The following is a 24,884-nucleotide window of genomic DNA, read 5'->3' on the forward strand; positions in this document are numbered from 1 at the left end:
AGGTAAAAAAGCAAAAAAGAAAAGAAAGTCTAGGTTCCCACATGATCGCCATGCTAACGGATTCGTCAATGATCTCGTCATAGTAGTCGCACCCTGGATCGGGATACTTTTGTCCTGCAGGTTTCTCTTACATAACAGGAACGATAGGTCAAGGACACTACTGTATTTGAGTTCTGCAGTATGACCTTCGCATAGTTTATTTCTTGGCTTTATTGCGTTGGCATTGACGCTCTGCAGTACAGGTGGTATTAAGTTCGGGGGGGTGTTGTGATTAGGGTTAGAGTTCTCAATAGCCGGGGCCCGAACCAAAGTACATCGCGAACATCAGTGAGTAATTTGCTAATCAAGTATTATGGCAGTGGTTACTGGTAGTGAAGAAAAGAAAATTCAGTAGATAAAAGAGAATACGGCGAAGCACAAATCCAGCCCGGGTATCAATTCTTCAGAGGTGTAGACTGTTAGAGTACAAAGCTAAAAACCAAAAGCCCTTCTAATCAAGGTTCCCAGTGCCTATTCCAAGCACGACAATAACAACGAGAATATTGATGGCGTGCTACCCATATTCCGATTCGAGCAAAAAGAAAAAACCTTCGCGCCGTTGCAACCGAAACACCAACTCCGAGTCACATGTGCTAATGAAAAGTATTGTCGCTGTTGAGGTATTGCGTGTAAAAAAAAAGAAGAAAAAAACAAGCGCGCAGTAATCGTTCCACGTATCCCAAACATTGGTATCATGCTAGCATTAAACGGTTTAAAAATCGGAAAGAGGACTCAGGCCGGATGAGTGGAGCATAAGAAAAGAACCGGTGGGTGAGACACTACCGACGCGGCGAACGAGCTTTCCCTAACCATATCTGCCACCACCTGGTCACACCCAACACGGCTGCCCGGCCGTCGTCTTTTCGTTCTGTCCCATCAGGATTACCAAGCATCATGGCAAAGACCCAAAAGAATGCTGCGGTCCATGCGAGAATGAGCAGGCCGAACGACATAAGTGACGATAGAAGAAGGACCATAATCAGACCACCAACTGAGTAACCTTCACCGTAATCCGTGATAGACGATTCATCGCTGTCATTGTATGCCGACTGCGATGGTGACGGGCGAAGTCCAATTAACCGCTCATGGATATGCAATTGTGGTACCAATAGATCGCATAATTGCGTACGGAACGATGTTTTCTTGAGATATGGGATGCAGGAACAAATCCGAAGGGGAGAGGTGAAAAGAGTAAGGAGCAACCCAAAAATAGTATAGATGGAGGCTATAAGAGAAAAGATGGGGATGGGGAGTGACATCCGGAACTGCGGTTCGGCGCGTTAGTTCCGTACCCTAAATAACGATTGATAATGAACTCGAATGATTCCACTCACCAGCATCAAAACAGCATCCTGGCCGTCATTTGATACGAATTCACCATCTTGGATAGCCCGTTTTTGAACGCGAGCGGCACCAGGATTACGATTTTCCCCCGACATATATGACGAATGATCAGTCCAACTCCGTCGGGTGTGGTCTTCTTTGCGCGCGGCTCCGTTGTTGGGGGGTGATAATATATGATTGTCCTCGAGATATGGCGAGGACACAAGCGTCGTTGGAGCCGCGGTGGGGGAAAGAGGTTTCAGAGACAGCTGGCGGGAATGGCGACTGGATTGAGGGTAAGAAGTATCCCACGAATCGGAGGGATATTGTCTAGAAGTAGATGTGTGAACCGAAGCCCTTTCCGACGAGGAAATATCAACGGCCCCGTCCTGGATTGCGGTGCTATGTCGCGGCGACGCTAGCTGCGCCTCCGCAGGTATATAAGCCGTTGGAGGAGCGGCAGGGTGGTTTTCACTATCGGAAAGGTATGCGGTCACAATCTGGGGTTGGTCATGATAGTAGGCGGACGAATGAGACATATCAGGTTGCCTCATTGCGGGCAGTCGAAGTCAAGGGAGAAAGGGGAGAGGGACAGTCAAGAGTCGGTGGAGCAAACAAGGGCGCAACGGAGATCTGCCCCCTCAAAAATGCGACGGAAGGCACGCCAGGTGGTACAAGCAGTGCACAGAGAGAGCACCCGGAAGCAGCTCACAGCATGGCTTTCAGCATAAGGGAGAATAAATTTCCTTCGCGATATAATCGATAACGGAGCTCCAGGCACGGCGAGCGGGCGGCGAATGAGGGGGTAAGCAAAAGCGACGGCTCAGGGAGGAGGGGGGTGGAGGAACGGAGACGGATAGGGGAGCGGAAAAGAAGAGGAGAGGAGGGAAGGAAAAGGAGGAGACTTATAAGGCCATGAATGTCAGCCAGGAAGGTTACAGGAACCCAAGAAAAGGACGAGAAGACCAAGAGAAGAACCAAGAGGAAAAGACTGCGTCGAGGGCAACTTGCAGACCACCAAGCCGCCAAGCTCTTGGCACTTGTTTGAATGGGATCATTGACGATCTGCGCGGTCGGAGGAGGGAAGAGACAGGGAGCAGGCCAGCAGGGGCGTCGAGATGGAGCGAGATCGCAGGACGCAGGAAGGCAAGAGGGAGGGTCCGCCGGCATTGTCAGAAGAATGCTGCCCATGTCGTTGCAGCGCAGAGCGAGCCAGTTGAAGCTGCGATGGTGTCCCGTCCATGGCCTTGCCAAGAGCCTGGATCGCTAGCCATTGTGGGCAGCGTATCCCCACTGGTGTGGACTGCGACTTGGCAATACCAGTTATTTCCGAGCTGCAATACCCAAGCACATATTATGACTAACGTATTGCCGCATGGTCTCGCACGGGACTGCATCAAGAATTTGGGAATGTATACAGGAGTCAGTCGATGGCTGCTGCTGTCAACGTCCAATTGTTCCAAGCTCGAGGTTGAATGTCGGACAGAGCTCTTGCCGCGTTGGGCCTCGGAGGGCGAGATCGCTCCTTCCGCAATCAGGCAAATCATGTGACGAGCGGACTCTTGTCCAACTTCATTACTTCACCTGTTGGATATTGACGTCGAGCCATCGACAGCTATCTTTTGATCTTGTCACCCTCGCTTTTCAATATTCTATTGTCCAGCCAAATACCAGCATATCGACGAAGTCCATCCATAATCCCAAGATAGAGTGACTGTGTCCCAGCTTTGATTGGCTAGTAGACTGTTGTAACTTTCATGGATTTTCACGCCCGATACGCCTTGGTGTTCGTCATTTCAATCTCCCCTGCGCGCGTCTCTTTGCAGGGTTAAGAGTCTCGGTTTATCCGGTCTTGGACTGCAGCCCTCAGGATGAAACTTCTCTCCTCACATCCGGTCCGCCGAGAACTCTAGCAAATCTGCGCCGAGCCACCTCGCCGAGCCCGCCGAGAAATCGATGGCTCATTATATTTCTGACAGACGCGGTCGAAATGAGCATTCCCTGTGTCGTGTAGGAATACGCGGGTATTCGACATGTAGCAACTTGGCTCAGCCCCTGCCAGATGCAGTCGGCTTTCCAATACTACTACTGCGAACCTGAACGAGTGAATACTACTCCCGCCAAGATTCGACTGTCTCAAATTCGTGGAGGTGCCCAGAATCGCCATGCGAAACCGAGGTGGATATATGGCTTTGCGTGGCGTCGTGATTTTACCCCCATTTTCACTACTATCTCCTCGCGAGCCGATCTCATCCTTGGGTCCTCCTTCACTTGTGCATTCATCTCCTCTCGATTTTGCTTGGCCGTCTCGCCGAGACGTGAGGTAAGGATCCTGTGTAATCTTGGCCGTACTCCTCGCTTCGTGGTCGTATTGATTGCCTTTCGGCATCGTCTCCTAATTCCGCGCTTCGGTTGCCTGTGCATAATCTTCATTTCCCCGGGGCGTAAGTGGTTCAGCTATGAGCGGCCCTCTCGATGGGAGACTTGAAGGTTATCGATATGAGGGATAAGCCTGACCAATAGTTAACGTACTACATTTCCATGTCACAGCAAGCTCCTACGTATCTAGGTAGGGCTGACTTCAAATCCTCCGAAAGACAGCTCATAAATTCACATCATGGATGAGACTCGACATTTCCCCAAGCATTTATCACAACGCGATGACTGTGTACAACGAGGGTCGGCCTCCGACACGGCCATGTCTCCGAGATAGACGTGACTGACACTCGTGTCTACTCCATAATTCGGGTACCAGGGCTTTTGTTCTAACCTGATCCATGGTCCTTCTCGAAGCGCGCGTGGTCAGCTGTCTTGTGCCACGTCTTCTCCATACGGATAATCGCCATAAACTCGAATCAGTGTGACAACTGTGGACTGACAAGTTACAGCAGACCGCCCTTGTGATATGCCGGCATTCCGAGTAGTTTATCTTGGCTTGATGATCATCACTGATGATCGCGGGATACCTTATGAAAGCCTCTTGTTTATTACTTGTGAGACTCGACCACGCCACAAATGATATGCATAACCAAGTTCTGGCCTCGCTATAATTCAAGCAAGTCCACGTTCTCTGTGGCCCAGATTATGGTCTTTTCAATTAATCAAAGTTGGTACCCAAGCGGGTCATTGCCCTAGTGCCGATCAGATCCCCAAACCAATGTTAGTTTCGACATTAAGGTCCCCTTAAACATGTTCGCTTCTTTTCAGGTAACGCTCTTCTGGGGATGTGAATTTTGGGCGTGATAAAACCTTCCACCTGCCTAGCTACAATGAACTGCCTAGTCGCAACACCTTTCACCTCAATGTGGGCATACTGTTAGGAAGGAGCTATATGGCTTGCTGTTGTTTTGTTTCAGTATTAACCCTGGAATTTCTTTGCGCTAAGCGTTATCTTCATTGCCATTGATATTCCATTACTGCTAGTTAATGTAACCATAACTACTGTTTTATATCTTCATCCAGCAATCCCATACTACAGGAGCCATCTATGTTGAGCGAGGCAAGTAATCTGCTGGTCTCCGGCACATTGAGCAATTATTACCTACCTATCACTACCGTACTTCCAACATTAGATGTGTAGCCAATCCTCGCAGGGTTCTCTTGGAGCTATTCACACTCTATAGGCTCGTTCGGTGCAAGTGAGAAAGGCATATTCTAGGTGGCTTCTATTAGACATGTGGAGGCCCATCTGCTTTGGACAATTGACTCCATGAGAGTTTCCGTCTCTCTATTAATACTCTAATAAAATAGCAACATGGATATCCATCCGCTATAGAATCCAGGAACCTTACCACTTCGATCATATCTATATTCATATGGTCAAAGTTAAACGCATTTGAAGACACTAATAGCATCATACTCCTAACTTCCATCTGGTGTCGAACACCACACACACACGACACACCACTCATATGTCGAACAACCCGGATTGAAACAGTGAGGAGTGGACAGAACACTCCCGCCGCCTATCACGCCTTCCCTTTCAATTGTAATGTACATCGCAGTAACAGGAAGGTGCACCCACTGAAATAGGAAGGAACCACCGCCCTAGCCATCCAGTCGTGCCTGCCCTTCGAAGCAGGAACCAGGCTGTTGGTACTGCCCTTTAGATCCATGGATTGGATGTCATGATAAATTCTTCCATGAAGTATCTTCCCAGTAAAACATCGTTATCTTATCTTGACCATGCCAAAGGTACCAAACAAATCCCTACGCACAAAAGCAATCTGGTACACACTGTAAGATGTCAAGCTGAGCCTCCACCTTCTAGATTACGATGTCGTCGACTGAGATTACAGTAGGTCCTATTGGATTTTGACGGCCTCTACAAGCTTTTAGCTATAATTCCTAGAAACTTGTTAGCTTGACTGCGGTGCATCTTTTGACAAAAGGCCGGACAGAAGACGTTAGAGAGGCAAAGATATACTAGACTTTGCGATAGTAAACTACTGATATTGCCGAGGAGATAATTATCTACCAGCATACGTGCCAGGCTACCGTCTTTATAGGTACAAACTGACTGTCCTTTGTCGAGTCAACGAACAGACAGGCATCATCCATACTAGTACCTGATGGAGGCCTATCCACGAACGGCACGGAGATCTCACATGGATGCCGTGAATAACGCCCTAGCCAATAACCAAGATGTTGTAATATTTAATTTCTCGAACCCGAGAGAAGCATACCAGTAAGAAGCAAAACAATTTCCCACATGCAAGAACGTTAATGCCTATTACTAGGCATCCGCGTACTGGAGCCAGACTGTAGGTGCAGTAGGCACGCATATTCCCACCCCACCCCACCCCACCGGATTCTTCGTACTGGCAAACCTTTCAGCACTGCTGCATTTTGAGTTCCTTACCGGTGTAGAAATAGAAAGACTAAAAAAAGAAGAAAACAAAAACGGCGATCAACATCTGCACTGTGTAAGCAAGGCAGGAGGCTTCCAATGACACCACACCACACAATACGACATAACACACCTTTTTATGTATGCTGTGCAACTAACTGACTAATTTTCGAGTACAAAGGGCATTATTCCAGCATGTCCCCACCTGTATATCCCGCGTTGTCGATGCATGAATAGCAGCAGCAGCAGGCAGGAAGGCAGGCAGGCAAGGAACTTGAAGTGAAACAAATTGTTTAGTACTAGAATCGACAAAGCTGCATGATGTTGTACGACGCTAAGGAATCTGAGTGCAGTACTAAGCAGTGCTTACTAGGTGGGACTGAGGCCAGTGGCACAGATCGGTCGGTATATGTAAGGTGTATGCAGCCCAGGGTTTGGTGGCATCTGTTTGTTTGCTTCTTATGATGATTTCTGTTCCAGTGTCTGTCTTTTCCTTCTCTTTTTCTTTCCTTTTTTTGAGAGTATTGTTGACACTTTTTTGTCTTAGAATTCGTATATTGTAATACTAAAATCCGGCTGGATATCTATTCTCGCACAAATTTCCAAGAGTTTGTAAACATGTCCCATAAGTCCCTGGAGAGTAAAACTTATATCGGGACGAATGCCGAACCCGGCATCCAATCTCCATGAAGTATGTAACTCAGGCACAGTTAGCCTCAAATCTAGAAGTTCCACTCGGCCCACCAGCAGTCCAGCACAGATTCTGCATACGGGTTCTAGCAGAACTGGACCCCGGCTACACGGCCACGACTCTCGGACTCTGCCTGGAGTGTGGTTGCACAGCATATCCACCCCCCCCTTCGGTTTCGATTTCAGTCCCGTCTGGCTGGAGTACACAGTACGAAGTACCTACAAGGGGCAAGGTTGTCTTTCCATTGAGTTTAGATTCCAGATAGGGGCCAATTCGACGATATTATTGTTAAATCGACTACCAACTATGTATTATGGTTTAGGCTGCGTCGCCGCCGCGGAGTTCTGTGTGCTGCCAGGCTGACCTCACCTACATGGATCTGCGACGTTGTGTCACGGTGAGCTAGGTAGTAAGGTCTACATCACCGATCTGGACGCTTAAGAAATTACCAGAATAGTAATAGCATTGATTGTTGTTTGGCATTGGTCACATGATGCATATGTATTCGGGGGGTTATTGTCGGCTGTTGTCGGACTATACTATGTGATTAAAGGCAAGTTAATATAGTCGATCGGGCATCGTTAATCCACGACTACTAATAATACTGTTTTGCTGTAGTTGGTAGTTCATATTACGTCAGTTTAGCCAACGAAGGCGTCCGAGTCCAGCTTCCGGCCGTGGGGACGGCATCGCATCCATGGTTCATAATCACGGCAGTCTGCAATTATATCATCTCTATTATCATTCGCCACGAGTCTTGCTCTCTCGAATCCATGGTTCCAAGGTGAGTTGGTCACCGAGCCATCATTTCGAGCCGTGGATTGAGGGAGAACATGGTATACCTAGTTTCGACTCGAGAGTTCTGGATTCACCGATAGAATTTCCGATAACGTGGATTCTTTAGGTTGTGATTTATACTTCGTGCCGTTCGATGCTCCGTAACCTTCCGCTTCTGGTGGATGAATGCTGGAAATGACGTTTAGTTGGGCTGTCATAGATGTTTTCGTGTGGAGATGACAGGATGCAGGATGCGGGGGCTCGGCTATTGTTACTGGCGGTCGTGACTTGTGTTCACCGCGGTAAGAAATCAAGATCCGGATGCACATGCACAGTTAATGATTTGGCTTCCCTGTCTATTTTATTTCAGGGTATTTGTGGCGGAAAGTTGATACTTGGAGAAGAGGGGTCGTCGATGGCCCAGGCCCTGAGATTTGTACCTTTGCTTCGATGATCAAATTGATGGAGAAAGTATTGAATAGTAATATATAGGATAATTGGCTTGACAAATGTAAATTATTCTGAAGGGTTAAAGTGGTGCAGTATGTCAGTGCCTGGCTCTGCACTGACCATCGCGTGTTCTCCCCTGGCCAGAATGCTTTCAGCCTTTCAGGACTCGGTCCAAACTACAAACCCATTGTTCAATCCCATGCAACATTCTCGGTCACGGTGAAACTGAAAACAGAGAATGAGTCCGGGCGGGGAAAAAAAAAATAATAATAATATAGAAATACACACTACGGGCGGTTAATCGCTTGACAGTGACTAGAGTGGTCCGCAAGTGGATACTTCGGGAGACGGCCGTTATAGCCGTTGCTGAAGAATTGATATGGAAGGTTCCGCCCGCGCCCGGTTCTTTTACATGGGAAATTGCCTCGTAGTATTGTTTTGTTCTTTAACTGAAAAGACCCGTTTACTGGGGAACCGGACGTTTTATGGTTGTTGCGGTTCTGTGCTTTTGCAGGCGCGTTGGTGTGGTTTCCATGGGTTACAGACCCTGATATATATTTTTGTGCGGATAGATTCGAGTAATGCGGAACAAGGGCGGCTGGCTACAATAAACTTTGGGCTACATGCCGGCAAAAGAACCTGCATTTGTGGAATTTGGAATCCCTGTCTCGATTCTCGAGGTCACATTGATGTGACTATTTACATACAGAGCTGACCGTGGCTTACGGCATACTAGAACATTGAAGTTACATTCGCGACCGTCTAATTTAGTATCAATTTTAAAAAAGACAAAAGGGCAATTCATGATTTGAGTTTATTATATTAGAATGTATATGATTGTTGATCACGGTCAGATCCTAAGGGTCTAACTGTATCACTACTATGTAGTACTATCAACGTGCAGTATCTTCACTGCTGACAAGCGGGTGTTCCTCGGACCCGATAACCCGACAATAGGGGACGAAAAGTGGACATTATTAGTCGATTAGCCCTGGGGAAAAAGGCAAAAATAAAAAAAAAAAAAAAAAAAAAAATAAATAAATAAAAGAAAAGAAAAAAGGCGACGAGACTGCTCCATCATCGGGCGCCACACTTAGCCCTGCAACCCAGACCTGAGGCTCTCAGCTGTCAGTCACTCATAAATCGTATCAGGGTGCATTGCTTAAGTGAATCTGGTTGCATGTTTCAGCTCAGTGTACATGTGATTGTGCCTGGATATTAACTGGATATTAAAAATAAGAGTGATATGAGTGAGACAGTCACTTCGGTCCTTCAGAAGCACCGGGATCCTCGGCAGGAACTGGGGCCCTTGGAAGGGATGGGGGACAGGAAAAGAAAAAACGATCGCTCCACTTTGGGCGATGTATCAAGATCACTCAGAAAGCCGACGGATCAGCATTCGGGAACGGCCCACACAAAGTTAGACTGAGCCTGAGCCTGAGCCTGAGCCTGGGCAGAAATCTTGTGGCTGATGGCTGGATCCGGCCTAGCGCAGGGTTATCTAAGCTGCCGGGCGCACCGACCACAGCGGCTGAATCATTCAGGATCTGGATGATGTGGCGATGACGGAACACGCTTCCACAAACGGTTGCAGCTGAACGGAGTATGATGGGACCCGAATATCATGAGTACGGATCTTCCGTGGGAAAAACAAACTTTGGGTGATTATCTTCTGATCTGTGCCGATGCAGACAGCTGCGAGACAACGCACAATGCTGGGATAGTCGGCTGAACATGCCGGGAGTATGCAGCATCGTTTGACGGATTGACATCGCTGTCCCTGCTTCCTTGCGGCACATGGCTGAAGGGGGAAATAGATCGGAGGATAGAGGGAAGAGGGAAAAGAGTTGGCCGGGATTTGGGTGACTACGTACTGTGATAGATCCGACAAATTGATCCTGAAGGGGGTCTTGAGGGCGCCCGTGACTGCAGCGTGGACTGTGCAGAGTGCAGATTTAGACAAGGCCGGACCCCATCAGGAGTTCAGGACAGCGTGGAGTTGTGTGGAGTTGGGCAAGTGCGTGCCAAATCGACTCCATCACTGCAGCGGCGCTGCGGCGCTGAGTCGAAATTCGAAAATCCTCGGGTTGTGTGGGCGTCCAACTCCTATTTGTCTGGGCGGGGGCTGCAATTTGCGGCAATCACAATATGGAATTGGCATGGATGTGTGGGCGGAGACAGAGTGGTGGCCGTGGAGTGGAGGACGCCTCCATGCCTGACTCTTACGTTGGTCGGCAACCTAGGTTGCCGGGAGCTTACCTGCCTTTGGCTGGTTGAGCTTCTGGCCATACTCTGACATTGTGTCCTCCGGAGTTGCACGCACAGTCAGGGATGTTTGTGCGGGCCTGCCCTCACCGTCTGGAATTATTGGCGCTGCTCCATAAATCATGCGCTAGTTAATTAAATAATTGCCTAAATTATCGTGGCACGGGGAAGTGTGGGCCCTATGGGCCCTGGGCTCTGGGCCCACATGCAGCCACTCGGCGAGTCACAACTGGGGGTTCGTGCTGGACGAGAGCCCCTCTCATCATCCCATTCCCAGTCCCTCCATCCCTGGCTCAGTGTCAGTGTCGCTCCGGCGCTTGCACCCTTGTCAGACACCTTGCCCTGCTTAAGACTCCACGAACGAATGCTGTTCTCTCGGCTTCAGCTTTGTTATTTGTCTGGAGTCTCGGGCCACACCCGTGTCTCTTTGGCTCTGAACCTTTCTCTTCTGCGCCACGGTGAATGATCCTGGCCCTGCTGTCTTGGACGGGACTAGCGCCCTGCGCTACTGATCTCGATAATGCTCCCCGGAATGTTATATTTTTAATTTTTAATTTTTTGCTCAATTTTTAATTTTAATTATTATTCTTGTCCCCGAATTTTAAATTTTTTGAATTTCGGTTAGTCGCCTCCATGGCTCGTATGGTGGACCACATAACGTATGTCCTCAGCTTCTGCCCCGCTTGCCAACATGACACACTTCGCCAGGTTAGCCTCCTTCCAGCCTCTGCACATCGCACTCCAACAACGAACAGAGTTGTCCTTCCGCAATAGGAATGAAGGATCACCTGGAATCGTCCATGCGAGGCGGCCCCGTACGGGTATCGATGAACATCCAGCCCGGGGAGTAAATCTTGTCCACTGCATATCTGTACGGCGATAAAGATACAAAAAAATGAATTATTTCTTGAACGGGCTTTGTAGTCTCAATAAGTAAACTGCACGCTGGAGCGAAGCCGATTCTTGCTGAGTCCGGAGAATTGACGAGCTGCGGGCTCCATGACGGGCCCCACCGACTAGGCTGTTCCTGGACTCAGGCTGGCCGCTTGCGCTTCGGACAACGAGCTCCGTCCACGGGTGCTTGCTGCTGCCTCAGGCTGAGATAAGACACCACGGCTAGAGGTGCGCAACCACTAGCTTTTTCACCACGGCGCTCAAGTGTCAAGCCCCTCGACCTTTCTTCGCCTTCTTCCCGCTCTCCTTCTCTCTTCTCTTCCTTTCCTCCTTTTGGCGCTCCCTCCCCGACTCCTTTTGGATCTCTTGCCTTGTGCCTCCTCGCCATATTGTCGTATATTCCCTCGCCTTTCTTCTTCCCTTCTCACTTCAATTCTTCTTCCTTCCCTTCTATACCACCCCTTCCTCGCAATTTGGCCTTTATCCACCGGCCCGGCCACCACCCGCATTTCGGTCTAACCGTGTCATATTTCGCCTCATCGTCTTTGAGCTTTATTTTTCTTCTGCTTTCCATTATCACCTTGTGTTTCTATATATCTTTTACTGCTTTTGCCGCTTTGTTTGCCAAGAACGCGGCCTTCGAACACGCCCTCGAACCCTTCCAGGCGACTCCCTCCTTACGTGCTCGCCCGGTCGAACGTTTGGGTATATTTTGTTTCGGAAGAACGCTGCAATTCATCCAAAAGGTCATTGGGTGACCATCTTGCGCGACCATCTATACCGGGGCTGTGCGACATTAAAGTGACACGGGGATTGGTTGCGTCATTGTGTCGCAAAGTTAATCGCTATCATCCGAAACAGCCTGCTTTGTGATTTCATTTCGACCCAACTTCCGCGCTATGGCTCACACTCAGCCGTCGCCCACTGGAGGCGTCACTCCTCACCATGGGCACCTCGCCGCCCACCCAGTGAACGGCCATATGCCTCTGCAGTCGCCGGCGCAGAAGCCTCCACCCAGCACCGCCCAGAAGATTGCTGCTCTGAATGAGCAGGTCTGGCTGCAAATTGGTAAAGAAGCCCCCCACCCATAATGCACCTTTGCGCAAAAGTTGTTAAGAGTATTTGCTGACGGTATCTTATTAGGAACTTTGACTGAAGTGATGGGAGATTTGGATGGTGCGATGAACGCGTATGAACAAGCATTACGGCATAACCAATGGTCGTGCCCCGCTATGAACGCGATATCCTGCATCTTACGAACAAGAGAGCAGTTTCCTAAGGCCATTGAATACCTCCAAAATATTCTGAAGCTGGATCCCGGCAGTGGAGAAACATGGGGAAGCTTAGGTATGTTGGCAAGAGGTAAACAACTATGCGCTAAAGTTTGCTAACATGATGTTTTAGGACATTGCTACCTTATGATGGACAATCTCCAGGAAGCGTACACCTCATACCAACAGGCGCTATATCACCTGCGCGATCCCAAGGTTGGTAATCGGTTTTTGAGTTTTCTGTCGATTAGATTTTTAACACGTGCGTAGGAGCCTAAGCTGTGGTATGGAATTGGTATACTTTACGATCGCTATGGTTCCCTAGATCACGCGGAAGAAGCCTTCTCTCAAGTCATGCGAATGGCGCCAGACTTTGAAAAGGCCAACGAGATTTACTTCCGGCTAGGAATAATTTACAAACAGCAGCAAAAATTCAACCAGAGTTTGGATGTAAGTGGGATAGCTATTGTTTTTACCGGAAGCGATTTTCTGACCATTCCTAGTGCTTCAAATACATTGTGAATGATCCCCCACGTCCTCTGACTGAGGAAGACATCTGGTTTCAAATTGGACACGTTCATGAACAACAGAAGGATGTAAGTAATGCGACGTCATGCGAAAAGATATAGAATACTGACAAAACTATAGTTCGAGTCTGCGCAACAAGCTTACAGGCGCGTCTTGGATCGTGACCCCAACCATGCAAAGGTCTTACAGCAGCTTGGATGGTTGTATCACCAGCAAAGCACTAGTTATGCCAGCCAGGAGAAGGCGATCGAGTACCTGGAGAAATCAGTCAGCGCAGATAACAGTGATGCCCAAAGCTGGTACCTTCTGGGTCGCTGCTACATGTCCCAAGCCAAATACCCCAAGGCATACGAAGCTTACCAGCAGGCAGTATATCGCGACGGTCGCAACCCGACCTTTTGGTGTTCGATCGGTGTGCTTTACTACCAAATCAACCAGTACCGTGATGCTCTGGACGCCTATTCTCGTGCCATCCGCTTGAATCCATACATCTCGGAGGTATGGTACGATTTGGGAACTCTTTACGAGTCCTGCAACAACCAAATTGCTGATGCGCTGGATGCTTATGGCCGTGCCGCTGATCTGGATCCCTCAAACGTCCATATCAAGGCCCGCCTGCAACTTCTCCAAAGCCAGCTATCGGGCTCTGGCCAAAGCAACGGCCCTGCTCCACAGCCTCAGGACGTCCACCCGCAGGCTTACCAGGCTCCTGGCGTCGGTGCTCCCCCTGCACCCCAGTGGGGCGCTCCGGCTCCGACAGGAGGACCACCGCCACAGCCTCCTGCTCCACCCCGCCAGATTACTGGCTGGGACCGCGGCGTCAACGAACTTCAGACTCAGGGACCAGCCCCCGGTGCAAACGGTTTCGATCCCCGCGATGTACCTCGCCCTGGTCTTATTCAGCAGCCTAGCCCACGTCAAGAGCCAGGAAGAGGATTGCCTGACGGCGCGCGTCCCCCGCCAGGCGTGCGTTCGCCGAAACCCGCTCTTGGTGGTCCAGGAGTTTATCCGCCGACGCATGCTCTGCCTCAGCTCGCTAATGCTCCTCCGCCATCTCACGACCGTGCCCCTAGCGGCGCTGGTTTCGCTGCTCCTACACGTGGAGCCTTGCCTCCTGGCGCTGCTCCAGCAGGCGCCGGCCCTCCTAATGGTGGCCCTCCTTCCGCTGGCCCTATACCTCCTTACCACCGACCTTTCACACCACCAACTGAGATTCGACCGATCCGTGAGGAGCGAGCCTCTTCACCTGGATCTACTTACCCGCACCAAAACTATCATCACGGACCTAGCGTCCCAGTTCAGAGCGCAGGCAGCGCGGGCATTGCGGGCATTGCGGGCGGTGCACCTGCACCAGCGTCTGCCATATCCGCTGCTGAAGCTGCGGCTCGTGAACGTGAAGATCGCCCCGCTTCGGCTATGAAGCGTGGAAGGGAATGGGAGGCTGAAGCTGGCCCAGTAAAGAAGATTGCAAGCGAAGAAAATCGATCTAGACTAGACGAGCAAATCGGTCGCCGCGTTCCTTCCCCAAGCCGTTTGCCATCGCCCGGTGAGATGCAACGTCGGAGCTCCTCTGAAATTCGCCGGGAAGACCAACGCCGTGTCAATGAAAGCTACCATCCTTCCGAGGCTGCACATCACCCCCAAACTCTTCCCTCGATTCAGCACATGCCGCAGCATCCTTCCGGTGCTAGCCTTCCCCCGATGGCTGAAAACGCTCCTGCTTCCTCCAACGGACCTTCGTCTGGTCCTCCCAGCACGCAAGTCCATGTTTCAGTTCCCGTTAAGGAGGAGCATGCCCGAGCTGAACAAACCCCAGCCCATGAGCCTCCTGCTCGTAAAATGGAAGTCGATGAGGATTATGATGATGATGGCGATGACGAGAAAAAGGCGAGTGCTGTGAAGGGGAGCCCCCATGGCAGCGCAACAGGCAGCGCCAATGGAAACAGCAATGGTGTTAGCGGCACTCAAGCTTCTCAGTCGAAGGAGTCTGCGGTCTAAGGACTTGACGGTGAACATATTTTTTGTCTAGTCATATCGATGATTGTTTTCCACAATGCCGCAATTTAAGATTTGAATGATGCCCTTGTTATGAGAATCCCCCCTGCACTTTCGTTACACCTCCCCATTTTCTTTTTATTATTATACTCTTTCGATTGCAACCCGATGCGTAAACTCTTGTCTTCGGGGACATCTGTATCTGCTGTTTTTTTTTAGCCCTTAGGTTAGCCCTAGGTTGTATTTTACGATTTGCGGCGGCTGCGTCTAGCTATCAAGCAACATCCATGAATTTTTGTAGCCTCTCAGGTTTTTATAGTTATTTGAAATTGAGATATTCCACCATTTCATTCGCGAATAGTAGTTCTCGGTAGCTATTGTAGGTACACGGCGTGGATGAGATTGTGGCCACCGACATGGCAAAATCGCCTAAGGGAAGTTGGTGCCTGGGGCAAGAAAATTGTTGGTGGACACGTGCTTTAGTACCTCAGGCATAAAGAGGTGTGAGCTAACTACAATGAGTTAAACCGCCAAGACTTCTCGCTTAGAGGCAGCCCACAACTCGTTAAGCGTTGCAAAATCGGACTTGCGGCCAAACCTGGAGATAGACACTCTCACTCACCACCTCGGACAACTAACGACAACAGGGTCAAGATGTGAGTATTTCGATACCGGATTCCAACGAAACACTCGCTCAATGGACTATCGCTAATTCAATTTTCTTTGAACAGGAGTCACCGGAAGTACGAAGCGCCTCGGCACGGTTAGTCTACCTTTTCGACCTCGACCTTCGAGATACGGGGTTTTTGTGTGCGTGTGTAGGAATTACATACTGACGAAGAACTCTTCCAGGCTCCCTTGCCTACCTTCCCCGCAAGCGCGCTGCCAGACACCGTGGAAGAGTCAAGAGGTTAGTTTTTGGAATATGAACATTTTTTTTTTCGTTATCGGGATTTGGAGGGACAGAATGCTGATATTTTTGCGACAGCTTCCCCAAGGATGACCCCAAGAAGCCCGTCCACCTGACGGCCTCCATGGGCTACAAGGCCGGTATGACCACCATTGTCCGTGACCTTGACCGTCCTGGTGCCAAGATGCACAAGAAGGAGGTTGTTGAGGCTGCCACCGTCGTTGAGACCCCTCCTGTATGTTCATATCCGAATAATTTTGTATTCCTACGGTTTGTGATTGGGAACTGACTGACTGATTTTTTTTTTAGCTCATTGCCGTTGGTGTTGTCGGTTACATCGAGACTCCCCGTGGTCTCCGCTCGCTCGCTACCGTCTGGGCTGAGCACTTGAGTGACGAGGTCAAGCGTCGCTTCTACAAGAACTGGTACAAGAGCAAGAAGAAGGCCTTCACCAAGTACGCCAAGAAGCACTCCGAGGAGAGCGGTGCCTCCATCACCCGCGACCTTGAGCGCATCAAGAAGTACTGCACTGTCGTCCGTGTCCTCGCCCACACCCAGATCCGCAAGACTCCCCTCAAGCAGAAGAAGGCCCACCTTATGGAAATCCAGGTCAACGGTGGCGCCATTGCCGACAAGGTTGACTTCGCCCGCAACCTCTTTGAGAAGCCCATCGAGATCGACTCCATCTTCGAACAGGACGAGATGATCGATGTCATTGCCGTCACCAAGGGTCACGGTTTCCAGGGTGTCACCAGCCGTTGGGGTACCACCAAGCTTCCCCGCAAGACTCACAAGGGTCTCCGTAAGGTTGCTTGTATCGGTGCCTGGCACCCTAGCCACGTCCAGTGGACCGTTGCCCGTGCTGGTCAGATGGGTTACCACCACCGTACCTCTTGCAACCACAAGGTCTTCCGCATTGGAAAGGGCTCTGACGAGGCTAACGCCTCCACCGAGTTCGATGTCTCCAAGAAGCAGATCACTCCGTATGTAACCTTGACATTCTCAAAACCACAAAGGAATATTCCAGCTAACAATTTCACAGCCTTGGTGGCTTCGTCCACTACGGTGAGGTTAAGAACGACTACGTCCTGGTCAAGGGTTCCATCCCTGGTGTTAAGAAGCGTGTCATGACCCTCCGCAAGACCATGTACCCCCAAACCAGCCGAAGGGCCACCGAGAAGATCGACCTCAAGTGGATCGACACCTCCTCCAAGTTCGGTCACGGTGCCTTCCAGACACCCGAGGAGAAGCGCGCTTTCATGGGTACCCTCAAGAAGGACCTCGAAACTTCTGCTTAAGGTGTTTACGGAGATTATGGCTTGGTGTAGTAAAGATTATTATGCGGTTCAATAAAAAAAGCGAATACTTCCAACATTCTACCTTGAATGAATTTTGTAGACCTAGCTGTAGAACCAAATTACTCAAGAGTAGACTGGTTTTGTAGATATTGTCGCTTGGTTGTATACCACTGCGTAGATCACAAAACCGTAAATGGTCGTGTGTGCACAGGCGGAGCTTTGAAAATCCTGCAGATTCCGCCTGATGAGCTCGAAAACCTCTCGAACGAGCTAGAACGCATATTTTCTTTTCATTCTGCTGCGAGCAATCCTTAATATAATAATACCTCCGTAACAATATCCTTCAAGCCTCGTTATTGTCCAAGCAAAGCCCAATGCACTCCTGCAGGTGCCCGAGCACCCGCAATGTCCATTGCGTCATTGATCACCTCTCCAGTCCGTCTTTCACTTCATCTTCACGTTTAAAGCCTCCTCGAACCCAAGCCCTCCGACAGCTTTCGTCTACGTCAAATCATTGCTACAACGCCCCGTCGATTATAGCACCAGTTTTCCGAAGAAGATCGCTCCATAGCCCGCCATCTCCAACGCCAGCTGCAAGCCACTCCGGCTCATCCACATCAATTACTACCCGCACCATGTCCTCAGACGACGCCTACATGTCCTTTTTGAACAAGGCAAATGCAGATCTTGATAACGGGCGATCGCAACCAGCAGCCCAACAATCCTCCGCCGCCCGCACAGAAACCGTGGACGTCAACGTCAAGGTTCCTACCCCGCTCACCTCTGTTGACGCATACTACGTCTCCGACACAGACGAGCCGTTCGAACCTGTTGCATTGAAGTGGGAGGGCGCTGGGAGGGGAGTATGGCCTGACGCTTGTATGTCGCTACCTTATCCATTTTCCTACACTACTATCGGGAAACACCGCCCTGCAATATTTCTTTGGTTTACTGCTGAGATATGCTAACTCATTTACCTGCTACAGCGCACTTCTCGAAACTCATTTCAACGGATAAAGACCTCTCATCGTCCATCGAGACACTATCGGCTACATCGTTCGACCCAAAGAACCAGTATGCCTCTGCGTTGAAGGCGGTGCGTGCCGCGGCTGCCCAGGGCTCTGGCGGGGATGAGTCTGCGGTTGAGGTGAAGGTTTATCGGGTGGAGACTGGGAAGTCGAGGTTCGAGTATTATGTTACGGCGTTGGATGCGGGGGGACATTTAATTGTTGGGCTGAGGGCTAAAGCTATTGAAAGTTGAAGAGTTGGAGGAGGTACATGATAATATTTCCCCTGATATGGACAAATGTTAGATAATTTTGGGTTTATCTCGGGTGCCGGACAAGTAACAACAGTGAGTTGTGAAGCATTTTTGGGTCATCGTGCGCCCCAGTTTATCTACTAAGGACTTTCAAGTTGTCGTGGATGAGGCCTAGGCCCACACCCGTCGTTCTTTCCTCTTTGGGAGGGCTGTGATGTTCTTTCCTAATCGGGTGTACTAGGCATCTGAACTCTTCGTGTACATTCTTCTTCCCGGGACTTGTTGTAGCAACAAAATTCCTCGTCCATTCTTCATTCTTATGCTGATAGTTACCGAGCTTGCCGTTGAACCTTCGAGACTTTTGATATTTTGGTCTTGTTGATGTCTGGCGGCTGGGTTTACCATGCATCAGTTTAGGAGTTCTGCAGCCTGGAAACGCAGTATACATGCGCATGCTATTTTTCCCGCGCCACCAGACCCTGGCTAACGTGAAAGACCTTCACCCTGCAAAGAAGATGTTTAGATTCTTCGCAGCAGCTATTCAAGGGGCCAACGCCCAACGCGCCTCCATGCATTCCTCGCCTGCCTTGGTTTGGAGGGGGATAGGCTGTTGCGCATACAGGAGTACGTACGACGTGGACCACCCTGAGATACCACGAGCATAATCAAAATTACTTGCGCTCATTATCCGGGGCCGATTGTCAAAATAATCAAAGCAGAAGCCGACAAACAATCGTCGAGTCCTGCCACTCTTTTGCGGACAAGTCCCCCTCCGCATCCCTTCCTTGACCCCGTCACCTTCATTCACTTCCTCACTCATTCATTCTCGCCCTCTGTATCTCTCCTCATTCTTGTCCCTCTTTTCTGTTTATTCTTCTTCCCTAGCATGCTGTTCTTCTCCCTTTGACCCTTTCCTGTCTTTTCCTTGGGATCTGTATCAGCGCGACTTGCCATTCTTTCATCGACAGGGAAAGTATTCGCAATAAAATCCAGACGTCTTGGACAGTTCTGCGCGATATCCGTCGCAGTTTTTTTTTTCCCGCTTGTTTCCGGCGACAGTGCCAGACAAACTGTCCCGTCCATTCGTTATTGTTTGTTGACAATCACGGCGCCGACTATTGACAGGCAGCATTGGCGTTCTTTGAATCTCGAAGTTGACAAGAAATAACGCCAGGGCTGTCGGAATTGCCCTATTACTGGATCAAGACTGGTATACGGGAGCAACACCTATGGAATAGCAGCCGAATCAAAGAAAAGACGGAATTGGCATTATTGACACAGCACGGTATACATAGGTTACGCTTCAGGTGCAAATACAGCTTTCAAGCATACCCCAGACACCATGTCCGGCCCCTCTCCAGAACTCCCTCCTCGGGAGACGCCTCATATTCGCCTCAATTCCGGACAGCACGATGTGTTTTCTGACGAGAACCTTCCTTCTCCCATCTCTTCTCCTCCGCCTCCTCCGCCTCCCGAGCATGGGCGGCCTTTAACACCATTGACACCGCAAGTCACCGAGTCCCAATCGACGGGAACCCTACAGACGGTATATACAACATATCACCACGGGTCGACAGAGTTCTTAATACCACCACGGCCACACCGTTCTAGGGACGAGCTAGCGTCTCCCAACCTCTCTGTTCTCTCTTCGCGGCGCACAAGTTGGGATTCAGAAGCAGGCAGCTATGACACCAAAGGATACATCCAATCGCGAGTGCCGTCGCGCGCGGAAAGTGATGAGAATGATGTGAATACCCAGACGGTTACTGAGAAGTACAACATTACGCCAACGGATGGGCTGTTGTTATTTCCAGAAGATGTTGAGAAAGACGATTATTTACACAACCCGGACCCGAGTGATAGGGAACGAGAGTGCGATATTTGGAACCGAAGGGGATTGATCAATGTTGGAGGCTTAATCCTGCTTACTATAGGGTTTTTGGTGCTGTTTATTGGATATCCCGTTATGTAAGGCCCCAGCACCTATTTGAAGAACCAGTGTGGAAAGTTGGCCGTGGACTGACTTGCCGGTACAGCACTGCTGTCAAAGGACTCGACAAGCATGAATCGCACTGTGCGGCGGGTGATACGCTGTGTCTCAATGTTGGAGACCGACCTTTGTTGTCTAATATTCGCAAGGGGTTGATAGACCCTGATACACCGAAATCAGCACATACGATGATAGCAGAGGATGGTAAAGAACTCGAGCTTGTGGTGAGTGATACTGGGATGTGGAGACTAGGTACTCGTGTCACTGATATGTTTATATAGTTCTCGGACGAGTTCAACACCCCAGGACGTACATTTTACGATGGCGATGACCCCTATTACCAAGCCGTAGATCTTTGGTATGGTGTGACACAGGATCTTGAGGTTAGTTCTCTCCACGCGATGGCATATTTGTACTAACTCCATGTAGTGGTACGACCCCGACGCAGCAATCACGAAGGATGGAGTTCTAGAGCTTAAATTTGATAAGTTCCCGAATCATGAACTCAAATATCGATCAGGAATGGTGCAGAGCTGGAACAAGCTTTGCTTCAGTGGTGGCCGACTGGAGGCGAGTATATCATTACCGGGAGACGGCAAGGTTTCTGGGTTTTGGCCCGGTTTCTGGGCTATGGGGAACTTGGGGCGTCCTGGACACGCTGCGACTACGGAAGGCATGTGGCCCTATAGCTACTATGATGGATGTGATGCGGGAATCACGCCGAACCAAAGTACTCCGGACGGCCTTAGCTGGCTCCCCGGGATGCGTTTACCGGCCTGTACTTGCCCAGGTGCAGACCATCCTAGTCCTGGAAGATCCCGCAGTGCCCCCGAAATTGATGTTATTGAAGCCAGTGTTGCGCCCTTGGCGGGCAACGAGGCCAAGGTAGTAGGGACTGTGTCACAAAGTTTGCAGATGGCTCCATTTGATATTTGGTACATGCCAGACTATGGTAAGTGCTCTAAATAGAATATCTGTGCTTAATACTGATTTGACAGATTACGCCGCTGTGTACAATCAGGAAGTCACGGAACTCAACAGTTACAGAGGAGGCCCATACCAACAAGCCATGTCCGGAGAGACAACTCTCAATAACAAATGGTACAATGGGAAAGAATACCAGACCTATGCGTTCGAATACAACCCTGGTGCGACGGGAAATGTCACTTGGTTCGTGGGCGAGGACAAAACATGGACGCTTGACGGACGAGCGATAGGCCCGAATGCGAACGTCGGCCAGCGAACGATTCCAATGGAGCCAATGTCCATTGTCATGAACCTGGGAATGGCACACAGTTTTGCTCCGGTAGACGACGGGATAGAAAAGCTTATGCCTGGCTACATGCGGTTCGATTACATCCGGATTTATCAGGACCCTGATGATATCAACGTCACCTGCGATCCCCCAGGCTTTGAGACTACGGAGTACATCGCCAACCACCCTCTTGCGTATCAGAACTTCAATAAGACAACTTGGTAAGTGTGTCATGTATTATTTTTGAATAGCCGCTGACTGTCTCCATCAGGGCCGCCACCGGATACGAGTGGCCGAAAAATGACTTTATGCATACATGTTGATATAACCGCATTTACTGACTCAACTCTACCTTTCTATTTGCCCGATATCTACGTATCCATCTACCTCCCAACGGAGCGGTCCATTTGGATCTGGCTCACGAGGCGTTTAGCGGCATATGCTTTGGCGTTGCGGTTGTTGTTTATTTTCTTCGAGCCGGTCTTGTCCAGGGGGCTACAACTCGCTTTGTTTTCTGATGTTAATGTTCTTGATATTGATATTAATTTCAATTGACTCGCCTGGCACATTATTTACTAATAGTGACTCACTCAATTAATGTCTCTAAAGCCTTCCCTCCCTCCCCTCTTTCACCTTGGCCGGCAGAAGCCTCCTCAGAATCTTCCCGGTCGGGGTCTTGGGCAGAGTCTGTAAATGGAACACGCCCCCTCTCAGCCTCTTATACCCAGCTAGCTGGCCATCGGACCATTTCCTGATTTCATCGAGCACGGGTTGGATTTCACTGGAGGGCAAGCTGGTTGTCTCCGGAGGTAGACTTACATACGCCAGCGGCACCTCGGTGGCCTGGCTGTCGACGTATACAGCACACACGGCGGCGTCGGTTACGCTTGGATGTTGGAGCAGTGTATCTTCGAGCTCAGACGGTGGGATTTGGAATCTAAGCAGCGATTAGGTCTTTCTTCCATTCTTTCTTTTCCTTTTTCTTCAAGGAACAAACCCTTTATACTTGATCATCTGGATAAGTAATTAGATAAGAAACCAGAGCTCTCAGAACATGGAAACAAAAACAGAAGCATACCTCCTTCAACCGATCCGTCACCCAGAAATCGCCATCGGCATCGACTCGCATTATATCGCCAGTGCGGAGCCATCCGTCAGGCGAGAACGTTGCTGCTGTTGCGGGTGCGTCGTTGATGTAGCCCCTGGTATACACTGTTAACATGCTTTCTCACACATACCACCAAAGTAGGCATTCCAGAGCGATGTACATCATAACCTGCGGTCCACGAATCCACAACTCGCCTTCTTCCCCCGGAGCAACATCGCGGCCTGTGGTTGGGGAGACGAGGCGGGCCTCGCTTTTCGTCCATTAAAATTAAAATCAGGTTAGTCTGGGCTAGACTATACTGAGATTGAAGGAGTAACTGGAGTAACTGGAGTAACTTACGTGCCGGCGATGAGAGTTCCCACTGTACCGCAGCTGGAATCTTTATCGGTGATTTGATGCGTTACGCCCGGAGAACACTCGGTTAGACCGTAGCCTTGCTGGTTAGTTGTTTCTTTTGTTTATGTGGACTGGGGACAAGGTACCTTGACAGATACTAGCTCGAGGGAAGCGGTTCTTTAGTTCTCGCTGTAGGGCTTCCTAATACCATTAATATGATCAGATATGGATCACCCATCGAATAAAGGGGGAGAAAGAGGCCAACATAGCTAGGGTTATAGTAGAATATGGTAGAATATGGTAGGGGTACCTTCAACGGCGCCGCAGCAACAACAATCCTCTGCAGCGAAGGCACAGTATACCTCCGCGCAAGATCTGATGTCGCAAGAAGCAGCGCAACCGGCGGCACAAGATGCATATCGGTAGCCTGGATCTCGCTCGATTTGGCACAGAACAGTTCGAGATCGAATGACGGGAGAGAGAAGAATGACCCGCCCGCCCACATGCCGGCGAGGACGACGGTTGCGAGACCGTAGATGTGGCAGTCTATAACAGAATAAAGTGGATGTAATTAGTGAGCTGGTTGGTTTAGTTTCCATTGGGATATTGAGAAAGGCCCGAGCGTACACGGCGTAAACCAGACCTCCCGCACAGACGAGTTCAACCTCGCGGGCAACGAGGTGCGTAGTTGCAGGATGTTCGCAACGAGGCTATAATGCGACATCAGCACGCCCTTCATCTTGCCTGTTGTGCCGGACGAGAAGCAGATGGTGCTGGGTGTTTCTTTGGCGCTTTTGCTGCCGAGGTCGAATGCCGGGAGTGGCTTGGTGGCTGCTGAGAGGATGTCGTTGGGGAATTGGGAGATGGATGGTACTTTGCTGAGAACTGTGAAGACTCGAGGGTTGGGGTGTAGTTGTACGGAAGCTGTTGCGTCTTGGACATCCTGCAGCTTGGAGCTGATTGTGGCGATGTGGGTTGGTTTGATCAGGGCCAGGACGTGCTCGATGTCCTTCTTTGTAGACGAGGTGTTGAGTGGCGCAAAGACTGCGCCGAGCCACCATGTTGCGTGTGCTAGGATGACGAAGTCGTTCTTCTTATGGTTAGACATCGTATCTACAATTTCTGGATAGGTGGGGGGGGGGTTCCGCACTGAGTTTGTGACGATGGCAAGGATGGTGTCGCCCGGGTTGACGCCGAGTTCGTGCTTGAGTCCCCACGCCGAGAGGCTGGCTTTCTGGCGCAGAGAGCTGTATGTCAGGGCTTCGGATGAGAGGGCATCGCGATGGACTACTTTGTCTGCAGCGACGCCGTCGGGGTTGTATCTTGTCATGAACTGGGGGATGGAGAGGGAGGCGATGTCTCCGAAGGGAGAGATGGGGGAGTGGTAAATGGTCATTGCTGAACTGGGCCTTGGGATAGTTACTTAGTTATCTTTACGCATATACAAGGACTATAAGATCATAAATCTGAGTCGAGCCCCGCCACTAGAGTTGGTGTTGAGGGGCTGGTGTTAACCTCGGAGCTCGCTAACAGTAGAAAGGAGGAGACAGTCAGAATTGAAAGCCTTGCTGGATAATGTTAAAGCACTGGACGTAGACACGGAGCTTCCAGCCTGTTAATATGCTGATAATCCTGGTCGCAATT

At 50.0% G+C, this 24,884-nt stretch overlaps 6 protein-coding genes across 6 annotated transcripts; 4 read left to right on the plus strand and 2 right to left on the minus strand.

Annotated features, from left to right (window-relative positions):
• Nucleotides 1-818: 818 nt before the first annotated feature.
• Nucleotides 819-1,916, minus strand: APUU_51135A (uncharacterized protein; the record flags this gene model as incomplete). The annotated part of the gene is made up of 2 exons (XM_041706210.1): nt 819-1,304; nt 1,374-1,916. The coding sequence occupies 2 exons, from the start codon at nt 1,914-1,916 to the stop codon at nt 819-821; spliced, it is 1,029 nt and encodes a 342-aa protein (XP_041558618.1).
• Nucleotides 1,917-12,187: 10,271 nt separating this feature from the next.
• cyc8 (putative transcriptional corepressor Cyc8) lies at nt 12,188-15,085 on the plus strand (the record flags this gene model as incomplete). The annotated part of the gene is made up of 6 exons (XM_041706211.1): nt 12,188-12,356; nt 12,432-12,635; nt 12,693-12,775; nt 12,830-13,009; nt 13,063-13,155; nt 13,208-15,085. 6 exons carry the CDS (start codon nt 12,188-12,190, stop codon nt 15,083-15,085), a joined length of 2,607 nt encoding a protein of 868 aa, XP_041558619.1.
• Nucleotides 15,086-15,736: 651 nt separating this feature from the next.
• On the plus strand, nt 15,737-17,290 carry rpL3 (60S ribosomal protein uL3; the record flags this gene model as incomplete). Its single annotated transcript, XM_041706212.1, has 6 exons — nt 15,737-15,738; nt 15,814-15,845; nt 15,935-15,992; nt 16,071-16,227; nt 16,302-16,975; nt 17,035-17,290. Coding segments are annotated over 6 exons (1,179 nt in total).
• Nucleotides 17,291-17,664: 374 nt separating this feature from the next.
• On the plus strand, nt 17,665-18,551 carry APUU_51138S (uncharacterized protein; the record flags this gene model as incomplete). The annotated part of the gene is made up of 2 exons (XM_041706213.1): nt 17,665-18,169; nt 18,277-18,551. 2 exons carry the CDS (start codon nt 17,665-17,667, stop codon nt 18,549-18,551), a joined length of 780 nt encoding a protein of 259 aa, XP_041558621.1.
• Nucleotides 18,552-19,893: 1,342 nt separating this feature from the next.
• APUU_51139S (SKN1/KRE6 family beta-glucan synthesis-associated protein) lies at nt 19,894-22,119 on the plus strand (the record flags this gene model as incomplete). Its single annotated transcript, XM_041706214.1, has 6 exons — nt 19,894-20,519; nt 20,588-20,765; nt 20,823-20,924; nt 20,971-21,493; nt 21,540-22,017; nt 22,068-22,119. The coding sequence occupies 6 exons, from the start codon at nt 19,894-19,896 to the stop codon at nt 22,117-22,119; spliced, it is 1,959 nt and encodes a 652-aa protein (XP_041558622.1).
• Nucleotides 22,120-22,399: 280 nt separating this feature from the next.
• On the minus strand, nt 22,400-24,636 carry APUU_51140A (uncharacterized protein; the record flags this gene model as incomplete). The annotated part of the gene is made up of 8 exons (XM_041706215.1): nt 22,400-22,733; nt 22,794-22,810; nt 22,875-22,998; nt 23,035-23,154; nt 23,244-23,337; nt 23,387-23,441; nt 23,551-23,786; nt 23,868-24,636. The coding sequence occupies 8 exons, from the start codon at nt 24,634-24,636 to the stop codon at nt 22,400-22,402; spliced, it is 1,749 nt and encodes a 582-aa protein (XP_041558623.1).
• Nucleotides 24,637-24,884: the final 248 nt, after the last annotated feature.

This window comes from Aspergillus puulaauensis, chromosome 5 (assembly GCF_016861865.1).
Source record: "Aspergillus puulaauensis MK2 DNA, chromosome 5, nearly complete sequence".
In the NCBI taxonomy this organism is placed as follows: Eukaryota; Fungi; Ascomycota; class Eurotiomycetes; order Eurotiales; family Aspergillaceae; genus Aspergillus; species Aspergillus puulaauensis.